At 35.8% G+C, this 13,299-nt stretch overlaps 4 protein-coding genes across 5 annotated transcripts; 1 reads left to right on the forward strand and 3 right to left on the reverse strand.

Annotated features, from left to right (window-relative positions):
• Positions 1-605: 605 nt before the first annotated feature.
• On the reverse strand, positions 606-2,691 carry LOC130747677 (hydroquinone glucosyltransferase-like). Its single transcript, XM_057600682.1, has 2 exons — positions 2,547-2,691; positions 606-2,191 (listed from the first exon to the last, which is right to left on the reverse strand). Exons 1-2 carry the CDS (start codon positions 2,689-2,691, stop codon positions 786-788), a joined length of 1,551 nt encoding a protein of 516 aa, XP_057456665.1. The 3' UTR covers positions 606-785.
• On the forward strand, positions 2,596-7,278 carry LOC130747676 (enoyl-[acyl-carrier-protein] reductase [NADH], chloroplastic-like). 2 transcript variants are annotated; one of them, XM_057600680.1, is made up of 13 exons: positions 2,596-2,762; positions 3,696-3,979; positions 4,334-4,443; positions 4,611-4,666; positions 4,745-4,829; positions 4,946-4,993; positions 5,833-5,907; positions 5,985-6,096; positions 6,181-6,232; positions 6,324-6,375; positions 6,503-6,560; positions 6,689-6,787; positions 6,873-7,278. In XM_057600680.1, the coding sequence occupies exons 2-13, from the start codon at positions 3,703-3,705 to the stop codon at positions 7,025-7,027; spliced, it is 1,179 nt and encodes a 392-aa protein (XP_057456663.1). In that variant the 5' UTR covers positions 2,596-2,762; positions 3,696-3,702; the 3' UTR covers positions 7,028-7,278. The 2 variants fall into 2 exon arrangements, with proteins under 2 accessions (XP_057456663.1, XP_057456664.1); XM_057600681.1 differs by having other exon boundaries at positions 2,609-2,762; positions 3,679-3,979.
• Positions 7,279-7,446: 168 nt separating this feature from the next.
• LOC130743062 (lignin-forming anionic peroxidase-like) lies at positions 7,447-9,317 on the reverse strand. The gene is made up of 4 exons (XM_057595165.1): positions 8,988-9,317; positions 8,678-8,869; positions 8,282-8,447; positions 7,447-8,163 (listed from the first exon to the last, which is right to left on the reverse strand). The coding sequence occupies exons 1-4, from the start codon at positions 9,207-9,209 to the stop codon at positions 7,766-7,768; spliced, it is 978 nt and encodes a 325-aa protein (XP_057451148.1). The 5' UTR covers positions 9,210-9,317; the 3' UTR covers positions 7,447-7,765.
• A 1,113-nt stretch (positions 9,318-10,430) lies between these two features.
• Positions 10,431-11,812, reverse strand: LOC130743063 (protein ROH1-like). Its single transcript, XM_057595166.1, has one exon. The coding sequence runs from the start codon at positions 11,810-11,812 to the stop codon at positions 10,568-10,570; it is 1,245 nt and encodes a 414-aa protein (XP_057451149.1). The 3' UTR covers positions 10,431-10,567.
• Between the last annotated feature and the right edge of the window lie 1,487 nt (positions 11,813-13,299).

The following is a 13,299-nucleotide window of genomic DNA, read 5'->3' on the forward strand; positions in this document are numbered from 1 at the left end:
TTTTTCTATGTAGTTATACTATAAATTAAGGTAAAATATTATGTATGATTTTAAGACACATATTTTATAGTTGCTTTATCTTAAAAAATTATTTAAATTTAGATTTTAAATACTTTTTAAATAAAAATTGTTAAGTAAAATCAAACGCGGTCGATCGATCGACCGCGACCCGTGCGGATGCACGGGTATCTTACTAGTTCGTTGTACACAAAATTATACAACAAAACAGGGGTACAAACAGAGTACATGTGTGGAGTTTTTTTTATGGAGTATTTTATTTTTTACAACAAAACATATTTATTGGATAAAGAAAGATACAAGAGAATAACCCTCTCTTGAAATAAGGGAGTAGCACAACACAACCAAAAAAATACACAACCTAAGCATACCCCATGATCTTTCACACTTAAGATTGTGCCTCATCAAAACCTTACTAGGAAAAACTCAGTGAGATAAAAACATAGCGAAAGAAAAAAAGTACAACAATAATATTATGAAGTTTTATTTTATTTGTGATTCCTTTGTAAATTTGTGATGTGCGGAAATTACTTGGGACTACAAATACAAAAACCTTGAACTTGTGCATTTTTGTCGTATGAAATTGAATCACATGTGAGCCTATTTTATTTATGTGTATGCTTAGAAATTCATTATAAAAATATAGTGAAGACAAAATCATAGTGGATAATAGTAAAAATTAAAGAAAATTGCTTAAGTCCATCGTAGTTTTGGTTTTACCGTGTTTTTAAATTGAGTTTCTAAATACGCACTTAGTTCTCTTCCCTTTAGACCGTTGACCTTTTCCATTTGAGTGCTAATTGTGTTATTGTCCTTGTTGAAGATCCATCTTCCTTCAGTGCGTCAATAGCAACATCTTGCAACCTCTTCATTCTTTGCTGAATCTCCTTACCCTCTTCACCTACCAGTATATTCTTTATGACCTCAGCTACCACTCCCCTTCCCACAATCCCCTTCTCATTTGGTTTAGGCCTTAGAGCAACTTTCAAACCATCACTAAACAAAGCTGCAATCATCTTCTGATCGGCGTAAAGTGGCCATGCTACGATTGGAATGCCATGGAGAGTACTTTCAAGCATGGAATTCCAACCACAATGGCACAAGAACCCGCCGATCGCGCCGTGACCGAGGATCTCAATCTGGTCTGCCCAATAAGGAACAACAAAGCCTTGCCCCTTTGTCCTCTCCAAGAACCCGTTTGGTAAAAACTCCAAAGGGTCCTCATGTCCAACACTCAAGTCACCAATCATTTCAAGTTTTTGAGGTGGTCTTATCACCCACAAGAATTTCTCACCACTTAATTCCAATCCCAATGCAAGCTCATTGAATTGGTCATGAGTGAGTGTCCCAGCACTTCCAAATGAGACATACAACACCGAATTTTGTTCCTGCTTGTCCAACCATCTCATGTACTCATGAGTTTCACCTTCATTTCCTTGACTCTCATGAGTTTCACATGACCCTTCTTGTACCAAGGGTCCTACCGGGTAAACATGAGGAATTGATGTGGAACTTGTCCCCTTATTTTCTTGCAAGGCTCTAAAGGTCTCTGGTTCAAGATCAAAGAAACTATTGATAATCACACCATCAGCTAAATAGAACCTCTTGTTACCTTCAAGAAACACCTTGTATTCTTCGCTGCATCTGAATCGGTTTTGAACCGGGTCGGGGAGATCGGTTGTATGAATCAGCATGCAACCGGGTATCTCTACAGTCTCACAAGAAATTGTCTTGTCGAACGTGGAAGGGTATAAGCAGAGTGATAGCAACATGGCTGTGGAAGAGAAATAGACATAGGACAAAACATTGAGCTCATTGGCCATTGGCAACACTTGGGTGATTAAAACATCAACAACAATGGAAGTAAGCCCTATTGAGTTAGAAGAACAATGGAGTGTCTTCAAGGCATTGTAAATTGAAGGCAGAGAGCTAGTAATTGTGGCGTGAACTAAGATTGGAATGTGTGGCTTTTCGGGCATGTCATCCAAATTTACAGGTGGAAGGAACATGCTGTCTATGTTTGGTGGAAGGTTTTCAAAAAGGGCTTTGACATCGTTGCAAGAAGATTTAACTGTGGGGTTGATGCATGTGATGTGGATGTCTTGGTGGAGATGAGCTAATCGCTTGCAAAACTCGAGGATTGTGCGGGTATGGCTATATAGCGGGACTGAGACTATGGCAATGTGAGTTGTTGTGGTGACCTCCATGAATTGAAACTTTGGATTTGATAACTGCTGCTATGGACTTGGTTTGAAGACACAATAAGTATTGATGAATTTATAGAGATGATGAAGGAGTTCTTTGCTCAATCTATTGTTTGAAACATCTTTTGCTTTGAAAACAAAAACTGCAGGGTTGTAATAAATTGTATGTTAGGTGTGTTGCGGTTATGTGGAATGTTACTAAGTTAATTATTTACATAGATTAAGTTACATTCTTGTTCCAAATTCATCTTGTATGAATAGATAATTTATAATGAACAATGATAATTAATAGGCAAACTAGAAAGTAACATTGTTTTCACTTACTCTTCACATGTGTTACTTTAGCGCACGTGCGAGAGACACAAGTTAGCTCACTAAGCATTTCGACACTTCCAATGTTTCCTTCGTCCAAACCCCTGTTGGCTACAGCGGCTATAACAAAGAGAACACCCACATCGTAAAACCCCATTGTCTTCTCTTCCATTTCTGCTTCCAACTTCTCATTCTTCTCGTCACATTGGCGCTTTCACTTCTCATCCGGTAACACCCACCTTCCCCTTCTTGCATTCATGTCTCTTATCGTTGTTTAATTGCTGGTTTTCGTGTTCAAGTCTTAATGGGGTTTTAGTTGAAAGTGAAGATTTATTCGGTTTGCAATTGAATTTTGCTGGGTTCTTCTTCTTTTGTTTCGATTGACAGGATTTGATCTAATGTTTTGTAGCTGCATTTTACTGCATTTGCAATTGTTTGGTTTCGTTTCCATTTAGTGAGTGAAAACTGTAGATTTTAGAAATAATTTGTCTAACAGATGGTTGGATACTCCAGATTTTGTGTGATTTTATGTGTGGTTCTAGCTGATTTCCATGACTCTGTAAAAATGGTTAGCTTGCTGGTTTATGAGATTGTTGCTGTAAATGGTTTGGGCATTCATTTGGCAGGGTTTGAAATAAATTCAACAAATTGATTGAAATAATTTGCTATATGTTTTTTTTGCTTGTTTTTTACTACTTTTAATGTCCCATCGAAGAAACTCTTGTTTGTTACAGATGACATTATTCTGTTGTGTTTGTTTTTGCTTTCTGCTAAAGTAAATGAAGTAACTCTTTAGCTGAGATTTATAGAATTCAGAAGAGGAATGGTAGAACAATGAATCCGTTAATTTGTTGAATAAATATAAGTGATGAATTTAGTATTTATTTACATGTTAATTTTATTGCATACTGCTAGGTAAGAAGTTTGAACTTTTCAGTGTAATCAAGCTCTTGGTAAACTGTAACTGCGTGCTTTGCTTTCTCTATTTCCTGTGTAAGTGTTGGATCCGACATGAAAGAAAGAAATCAACGAAGTCTTTTCCATAGTTTTATAAAGTATTGACTCTAAGCTGTTGGTTACTGGAACTTCCTGGGTCTCTTTTACTATTTGATGCTAGTCTTCTTATGTGGATTTGCTGATTTAGGATCTCTTACTACACAGATTGAAGATGGCGACGACATCATTTTCTGGCTTGCAAATTGCAATGTCAAGATCATGCATTCCTTCAGCACAAAGGATTACAGATGCAGGCGCTATGGTTCTTGGTGGCAAGTCCAAGGTGGGATCATGGAATAAACTTGCAAGCGTATGTCACGTTTCACCAGTGCAACCTTTCCATCGTGGCTTTGCGTCAGTGTCCTCAAAATCTGTCAAAGTTGTTACAAAGGCAATGTCAGATTCCAGTGCACAAAGTCCAGTTTCAGGATTGCCGCTTGATTTGAAAGGTTTTGTTCATTTTCTTTCCTGTAAATGTTATGTTTTCATTTGTATATGTCTCATTGATAGTCTAACTACTGTTTAGGAGAAATTTACATTTCTGGCAATTTCCTATTAATTCAAGGTATAATGTGCACAAAATTGTTGTGCAAGTCAGCATACAGAATCAAACATGTATCCTCTCAGCGACTTGAGAACTCGTGCTTATTTGGCTGTAAAAACTATTGAAAGTGGCCATTGTATAATAATACAATATAAATAACAATCTAATATCCAGATTTTGTTGGTTGTTTTGTCATGGACTTTGCTGTTATAGACTATGAGAACAAGTAGTGCTCTACTGAAAATAGCATTATCTATAGGTAAAAGGGCTTTTATTGCTGGCGTGGCTGATGACAATGGATACGGATGGGCAATTGCTAAATCTCTTGCTGCAGCCGGAGCCGAAATTCTTGTCGGCACATGGGTACCTGTAAGTTATTTATTTATATTGAATAAAAATTCTGTACCTTTCTGTTGATATATGAACTTGTTTGGTTGTCCTGTGTGCTGAGTGCTAACTTTTGGATCTGTCCCTTGGTTTATGTATTCCGGTCAATTTGTAGTGATACATTTACTAACTATGAACCATTGCTGCAGGCTCTGAATATTTTTGAGTCCAGCCTACGACGTGGTAAATTTGATGAATCACGCATGTACGACATTAAACATTGCTATTGATTCTGTTTGCCAGACTCTGTGACACCCTGCTAATAAGAAACTCTGTTTTATAGATTACCAGATGGTTCATTGATGGAAATTACTAAAGTTTATCCCTTGGATGCTGTTTTTGACAATCCCGAGGATGTACCAGAAGATGTAAACAAGAGATACCTAGTTTCTTTTTCTTTTTTCCAGAGATACAAAGTACATGCATGCCATAATTTATATCCTCGTAGTTGTACTGATTCTCTTTATTTTGGACAATTGTATAGATAAAAGCAAACAAGCGTTATGCTGGATCCAGTAAATGGACAGTTCAGGTATATAGACTTACATCTGCATGGTTAAAATGCTATTTTGGTTGCCGCTTCGGATAAAAATCTTGACAAATACACCTATGGGACAACATTGGAACTTAGTACAAATTTAGGGGTGAAAGTTGTAATTGTTTCTTTTTCTCTTAAAGATTGATTTCAGAAAACTTCTGAATCCTTTACTTTATGGGACCAAGGTACTATATTTGCCATCTGGAATCATGGAGACAAAACCTCAAAACTCACTTAACATACTATTTCCTTTTGTGTTTTCATTTATATGAAAGTTTCTGAATTCAAAATATATTTTAATTGATTTCTCTAACTTATTATAGTTGTCTTTCTTCTTCTCCTTTCTTGTAAATGTGAATGCATGGCTTTCTTTATATTATAATTGTACTTCAATGGTAAATTTTAATAAGGTTGATACGTGATTATTTTTTAAAATAATTTTGTTTCATACCTTGTTGGATTTGATATAAAATTAGCAGTTACAGAACTTTAGTTTTAGCTTTTATGTAAAAACTTTGCACCAACCCTTCCAGTAGTCATCTTACTTAACATGACTTCAATATCTGTATTGCTGAATGCCTCCAAGTTGGAGTTTTCTTTTTTTTCTCTTTGGTTACCTTTTTGTTTGACCAAGACTGAAGCTATATTCCTTTTCCATTCTTGTGTGAGAGCGAAGATTCATTACTCATAAGTGCTTTTTCATGACTTTTTCATTACTCATAAGGTTACTGTTGTGTAAACTTAATGAAGTATTAAGTCTAGTTGTTTCGGCTTCTGCCTGACTGCACAAGTCTAGCCTTGTTCTATCTCGTGATCATCACTTTATTTTTCAGGAAGTTGCTGAATCTGTTAAGGAAGACTTTGGCAGCATTGACATCCTTGTGCACTCACTTGCCAATGGACCAGAGGTACGGTAAATGCAGTAATAAGCATTGAAGTTTCGTTATGCCTTTGGTCTCCGATTTTAATAAGAACTTTGATATAGGTGACCAAACCGTTGTTAGAGACATCTCGGAAAGGATATCTTGCTGCAATATCTGCGTCTAGTTACTCTTATGTTTCTTTACTCAAGCATTTTCTTCCAATCTTGAACCCAGGCATGTACCTCATCTCACAGGGTTTCCATCATATTGTTTCTAACTTGATTTATTACCTTATCTTACTTCTCTGATTGTTTGTAGGTGGATCTTCAATCTCTCTCACATACATTGCTTCAGAGAGGATCATTCCCGGGTGTGTTGATTGTGCTTTAGAAGAAAGTCCTTATTATTCTATATCTCATAAATTTAGACTAACAACATACATGATCCAAATGATAATACAGATATGGCGGTGGCATGAGTTCTGCAAAAGCTGCACTCGAAAGTGATACCAAAGTAAGCTTCAATTTTTTTTTTCCAAACTTCCCATCTAAGAGAGTGATTCTAATTCCCTTCATTTATAGTTGGTTATTATCTTTGTCACTGGTTGTTTAAAATCATGCCATATTTCATGCATTTTCAGGTACTTGCTTTTGAAGCAGGGAGAAAGCGCAAAATTAGAGTCAATACCATATCTGCTGGTAATTTATGACTTCTCTTTTTTACCATTTCATAGTTGTCTCTTTTCGTATAATAATTTCATATTGGTTTATTGGTGAAATTAGTTCTTCTGATTAACATGTTGACACAATGGTCTTTTTGCCTCTAGGTCCACTGAGAAGTCGTGCTGCGAAAGCAATTGGATTCATTGATATGATGATTGATTATTCACTGGCTAATGCACCCCTACAGAAGGAACTTTCAGCAGGTAATATTTCCATTCTTGAAAGGTACCTAGTTCCATTTTCAATCTGTGATTTTTCGCAGAACTGAGTTAAAATTATGTGTAACAGAGGAGGTGGGCAATGCAGCTGCCTTCTTAGCATCACCTTTGGCATCTGCTATCACTGGTACTGTTCTATATGTTGACAATGGTCTCAATGCTATGGGTGTTGGAGTTGACAGCCCAATATTTGAAAACCTTGACATTCCCAAGGATCAGCATTAGGTAGCAGTTATCACACAAAAGCAAATGTCACCCGAATTAGCTTAGCAATGATGTTTCCACCTTGAGTATTTGCTATGCTTTTTGTAGGCTATTTTTCATATTTTTTTTATTTCCCTTCATAACTTCAAACCTTACTATCTACTTGTAATGTTTCAACGGCGAGAGTGGAAGTTTCTTAGACTCTCCCCAAATACTTCTTTAAGTGAAGGTAGTGAATCTCTTTAAATAAACAAGTGCAGGTTATTTGATTATTGAATGTTTGATCTATGCTTTAATTGGGATATGCATGGCTATAAAGATGTATTCCTATATTTCAACCGATCTCCATGGAATTATGTTTGGCTATAGTGTATGTATGTTCGTATTTAGGCTCAAGTTTACCAAAATCATCCATTGTAATGACACAACGGAACATGGAATGGAAAAGTGCATCCAAATAGGCTTGAGATGTAGTTGACAGAAAAACACACACAAACAATGCGAATTTATATGACAACTAACTCTAGTCACCAAATTCCTTTTATTGAATGAATACAAGGTTGAAGCCTTCAAGTGCAAGAATAAATAAATCTAGAGAAAATAAAACCAAACTTGTTACAATTTCTTGATGAATGAAACAAATGACTACATACAATTGAATGAATTGATAAGAATATATAACACATCTTAGAAAGGAATGTAAAAGAATTTACGAAATTTAAAAGAACACATATGTGCATATTTGCATCATTGAAGAACTTAGTTGACAACACTACAAATCTTTCTAATGATCCCAGCTGAGCCGGTTAGCGTTTGAATATCTCCCATCTTGATCATAGCAGCTGCAAAATCAGACTTAAACGTTGTAGGATTTTTACTATATTCAGAGACGATAGAATCTGTAGATCCTCCACTAAAAAGAACTTGATCTGAATGGAGAAGACCCTTCTTCTGAATCAAATTCTTGAAGTAGTTGTAGTCAAATGAATTTGGTGTCACCAAGTCTAGTGCAGCCAGCTTCTTATCATTCTCGGCGCTAATGGTAGATGGACAACCTCGGCGGCGAGTGCTAGCAAATCCAGTATTAATGTCACTAGCATTGTTGTATATCCTGTCACGAAATGTTGAGCATTGAGCTTGTCCAATTGTGTGAGCACCTGCATATACACATAAGTTAATTAATTTAAATTTTGATTTGCTTAGTCATAATTGACATACATTATTAAAGGTTAATATGCACAAATAAAAATGCCTATTAATGACTAAATTAATTACCAGATAGAGTAACCATGTCTCTAGCCGTGAGTCCTTTGTTTCCAAAACGAGATATCAGAGTTTGGAGATCGTCTGTGAACCTTGGAAGGTCACTGTTAGCTAAACTTCTGCTTGCAGTGGTAGAGTCTCTGCGTCCAAGCTTCACTGTCCATGATGGACCACTCACCTGAGATCAATATATAATAAAAATTAATTAATAAATTGATAATCCATTAGTTTTAATATGATATATATACAATCAAATAATTTTGCATATGGTTGAGTTGTTTGTTATGAGAATTTAAAAACTTAATTAATTATGATTAATGGGGTGGAGAGTAGATTTAGTCTTAGATAATAATGGAGCTGATTGTTATTCTAACAAATCTTGAGGGCCTATAAAAATGAAAGAATTACCGCGAAAGAAGCATCGCGTGCTGCAACTGCTATGATGTCTGCACATGACACAACTTGGGGGCATACTTTCTCAACCTCAGCTTTTGCTTTATCAATGACTTCATATCCCCTTACTGAATTATCATTTGGACGTGCTGTTTTTTCGCTTTCAATAGTGGCGGTTTCATCAAGCAAAATTGATGCATCACAACCCTGCAAATTATCATATTAGTATCTTATATACTCTATGCATTAATAGGGTTTATCTAAGATTAATATGCATCGTATATCCACTTATGAATGCAATTAATGAATATATTCATGGTTTTACCTGAACAAAACAATCATGAAAATGAAGGCGAATGAGAGACGCAGCCATGCGACGCTCTTTAGAGACTGCAGTGCGAATCACTTTTCGGATGGTGCTAAGGGCATTGGGGCAGGCACTGTCATAAAACGTAGAAGATAACTGTGCATTACACAATGTGCCTAGAAGCAGCAATGTAACAACAAAGCTACTCATCATGGTGCTTGAAATTGATCTATTACGCATGATTGATCGGTATATATATTGTGTTGGTTGGAAGGTTAAATAATGCTAATATTAAGAAATGAAGTGGGAATGTTTAACTTCACAGACGAGAGAATTAAAGAAAGAATAGAATTGATGAATTTGATGAGGATGGAGAAAAAGGTGTAAGTGGTGATCAATTTATAGGACATGCATTTGGGTACATGTGTGAGAATATGTCATGGTCTAATGTCTGCTAGCTGCAACGCGGTGCAAAAGTGTGCTTAAGATGATTTAATTGGCGGCGTTCGAAGTACAAGTATGAACTCTTATGAGTTGTGACCAATTCTCATTTGGTTGATTGTGGGCCTTATAATCTTCATAGGGTGTTTGTTCTCTAAGGAAATATATACTTTTCCTCACAGTTGACAATATGATATATTGTTTCATTAAAAAAAAAACAGACAATAGGAAATTAATATTAATCATAATTAAGGAAATGCATGTATTATTTTTTCTGATCACATTGGGGGAGGGCTACTTATCTGAGGCGTAAAAATAAACATTCTACTGATAATGAGATTTTCAAACACATAAGCTGAAGAAGAATCAAACATGTATTGCTTGGTTGAAATTATCACCAATTAGTGAAAATGCATGTATTTTGAGTAGTCAAAGTTTAATAATTATTGATCATATATGTATATAAGATAATTAATTAAGAAGCAGTCGGAGTTGGAGAGTTGAAGTTCAATAGCTAGCTAGCCATGCTTTGATGGCAAAGTTTTGTTGTTGCTATAATTAATTATTTTGTGAGGGAAGGGATAATTATCGTGAAGGCATTGCTAGCATATAGAAAATGACGGGATTAGAAAGCTCTACAATTAATAAAAATAACTTTTATTCGTTTTTTTTAAGAAACCATACAAGTGCAAGCAAAAACTTGCTAAATATATATATTTAAGCAAAGAAATCATAAAATATTTAACAATTAACCTGACCATCACTTATTGATAAATTCTGTGTTATCTAGAATTTTTTTTTGATATGATATCCGTAATAAGTAATTCAATGAATTATTATCATATTATTCAAGATAAATACTACATCTTTAAATTTAATTTTACTTATTTCATTTTTTAATAAAAAATGTATAAGTGGTGGAATAGAATGATAGTAATGAAGAAGCGCGATCAAAATTTATCAGCACCATTACAAAGTAAGGATATTAATACAACCCATTCATTGTAATTGTAAATAAGAGAGCTAAAAGATTTTATCAGCAAAGCTCGCCTAGCCATTCTTCCTCCTCTCAAAAAGCTGGTAAGATGTAACATGTACAAGTTCCGCAAATTTGTACATCTGATAGCTCAGCATGCATCAATCCACCATTTTCATTGCTATGCATGGCTTGAAGTGGCAAGGTAATCAAGCCCCTCAGTTCGGCATGTCATTATTTTTCGAAACACCTCCCTCACCTGGTGCTCCAATAGGTCCAATCCACCTCTAAAAGCTTCACAAACATCCACCAGCACCTTCAAATCCTGTTCAACTTCCATTTTCTGCTCTTCTGTCAAAGGAAACTGAGCTGAATCTACAAGGTCTGTCATGTGACGGCTGTTTAACTCGACCTGATAGATCTCCTTCAACAAACCATTTGAGTTCCGGCGTTCTCGCTTCTTCGACTCCTCCATGATCCGTTCATAAAGTGAGGCCACAGGAATGCTCCAGGAGAATTGCCGCGGGGCTGAGAATTGGATGTTTAAACCCCTATCCTGACAAGGAATTGCTGCAACAAGTGTCCACAAAACTAACAAGAGGATAGTATTCATTGTATAAACAGTAATTGCGAGCCTGCTTGATGTTGCAGCATTATTCTCAGTCACACGCGGTGGAACCAGGTTACTTGCAATGGACTGCAGTTGCTTGGCTGCGGACCAGGAACGAGAGACACTCCATGAATGTGATTTTGAATGCCCTAGTACTGCTGAGTGATGATCCTTGCTCTTGCTCGAGCTATGCCTCCCAAAAGATCTCTTACACTGAGAAAGAACCGATCCTGAGTCTTTCTCATCAGGCATTGCCAATGCTAAATTCATCAGCGCCTTTCTTGCCCTCCGGAACTGGCCTTCTGTTAAAGAAATATCCTGTAGGATACTATGCCTATTTATCTCTACTTCCGTCAATGATTTCTTATTTGAACCTATGGCACAAATCACAATTTCCAGATGCTTTTGCCACGACCGAATGATCTCAATCCCATCACGGCTGGCGTTGCAAATGTCAAGTGCCTTCACTGACCTGTCAAAGAATTCAGAAATCATACGATCCAGGGGGGTTTTCGAGACCTGTTCTTTGTTATTCAACAAAATGGCTCTGAATTCCTCTTGGCAGCAGATAAATGCAGTGAGGAGCTTCTGCATCCAATCTATTGAGAGCAATTCTTCATCACTAACCCCAGAAAGCTCATGAAACCGATCTGCAACACTTTTTTGGAATGATTCAAGCTCTACATTACAGGAAACCGATTCATTGCTCGCTGCTTCCACCGAATGAACCTGTTCCTGTTCCTGCCTGACACCAAATATGGATCGGCTAAACGAGGAAAATAATGAAGAAGGGCCGTGATTAGCTGTAGAAGACATCTTCACAGACTCTTAGCCTTCAGCAAAAGCCCCCTCAAGATCCTCACTACACTGGAACAGAACCACATAAATCCACCAAAAACAGCTGCAATATTGATGACCCCTTTGCCACCAAATAACTTTTATTCGTTATAAGCCATGCAAAATGATTTTGACATTTTAGGTACGACAAATGTTAATTAGTTAATTTCTCCTTTGTAGTTTTTGTGTGTAACCTATACCGAGTTGGGGAGAGTTGACCTTTTGAAAGGTTGGATCAAAATAAAAACAATCAATTATTTTAAAAATTTAAATTGTTCGAATAATTTTATATTATTATTTCTAATATACATTCTTATTCTTATGATTCTTATGCTGCAAGAACTAATTTGGCCGGAAGTGTTGAGAATGTACCGAACCCACGACTATGTGGGTTAATTCTTTTATTTAATTAGAATAATTTGGCTCGCTACATATTCCTTATGTGCAACAAGATCTTCAAAAGACCACTTCTTATAAAAAATGTTTAGATTTTTTAAACATAAATTTAAATTGTAAATAAACTTTTAGTTTTTCTGAGTCTATAAGCTAATCCTAGGATTCAGATTTAATAAAAATCAAGATAATTTTTTATTTTATTGTTATGATATTGAAGAACACAAATATTTAAAATAAAATAGAAACAAGATCACGCTAATGTTAACTAAATTAAACTTGAAAATGAATTTTTTTGATTGTGGACTTTTACATTACTTTATTCAATGGGTGTTGCTACGACCACCCATCACCCCCTTTCTTTTGACTGTCAAACCCAATTGTTATTGTTTGTGGGTTACAGGCAAGCGCAACGTTTGAAATAAAATCATACCAAACCATATGAAATATAGAGACCAAATTAAAGATAGAAGACTAAAATGAGGTAGAGTTAAAAATACTAACCTTGAAGTGTATAGATATAAGAGATGTGAGATCATTTGAAATTATTTTAAACTGGGTCCTCCATGCATAAATCAAAAGTCGTGATCCTTATATGTGGCATTTTCCAAATTGTTTTCTCATGCTAGCACCACACGGTTGATGTCTTCATGTTATAAGAGCAACAAGATGATAGAATTTGTGGTAGATGATGGGGACGTTGGCAAAGAGTGAGTACTAGTAGTTTGTTGTCAGGTGGTTTATGAAGGAGACGATTAATGAATGTACGTAGATGATGAAGTTAGGGAAGAAAGTGAGGGTGGCTAGGTCAGGAGGTGATGGAGGCTCCCTTTTCACCACAAATACTCCTCTATTTCCTTTCTAGGGTTAGTTGCTAAGAACATTTGATTTTTTTGTCAAGAAATCTGATAAAGATTTTGAGTTTTGTTTCCTCAATTTGCTTATTTCCTAATTTTAAATAAGATCGTTCTGGATTTAGTTGACAATTTTCCTGATTTTCAATTGATCATTAATCTCTAGAATATTCTTTGAAATTATTCTCTAATTACTTCTAGAATTTTATATTTATTTCA

The sequence above is a fragment of the Lotus japonicus genome, chromosome 3, assembly GCF_012489685.1.
Source record: "Lotus japonicus ecotype B-129 chromosome 3, LjGifu_v1.2".
NCBI lineage: Eukaryota > Viridiplantae > Streptophyta > Magnoliopsida > Fabales > Fabaceae > Lotus > Lotus japonicus.

Coding starts and splice junctions, on each gene's coding strand:
- LOC130743063 (XM_057595166.1), bottom strand. CDS start 11,812: ATGTCTTCTACAGCTAATCACGGCCCTTCTTCATTATTTTCCTCGTTT.
- LOC130743062 (XM_057595165.1), bottom strand. CDS start 9,209: ATGCGTAATAGATCAATTTCAAGCACCATGATGAGTAGCTTTGTTGTT. Junction 8,870..8,987: donor TTCATGATTGTTTTGTTCAG/GTAAAACCATGA, acceptor GATAATTTGCAG/GGTTGTGATGCATCAATTTT. Junction 8,164..8,281: donor AGACATGGTTACTCTATCTG/GTAATTAATTTA, acceptor GTGTATATGCAG/GTGCTCACACAATTGGACAA.
- LOC130747676 (XM_057600680.1), top strand. CDS start 3,703: ATGGCGACGACATCATTTTCTGGCTTGCAAATTGCAATGTCAAGATCA. Junction 4,994..5,832: donor CCAGTAAATGGACAGTTCAG/GTATATAGACTT, acceptor TTTATTTTTCAG/GAAGTTGCTGAATCTGTTAA. Junction 6,561..6,688: donor AGTCAATACCATATCTGCTG/GTAATTTATGAC, acceptor TTTTGCCTCTAG/GTCCACTGAGAAGTCGTGCT.
- LOC130747677 (XM_057600682.1), bottom strand. CDS start 2,691: ATGGGGTTTTACGATGTGGGTGTTCTCTTTGTTATAGCCGCTGTAGCC. Junction 2,192..2,546: donor TAAAGTAACACATGTGAAGA/GTAAGTGAAAAC, acceptor ACATTGCCATAG/TCTCAGTCCCGCTATATAGC.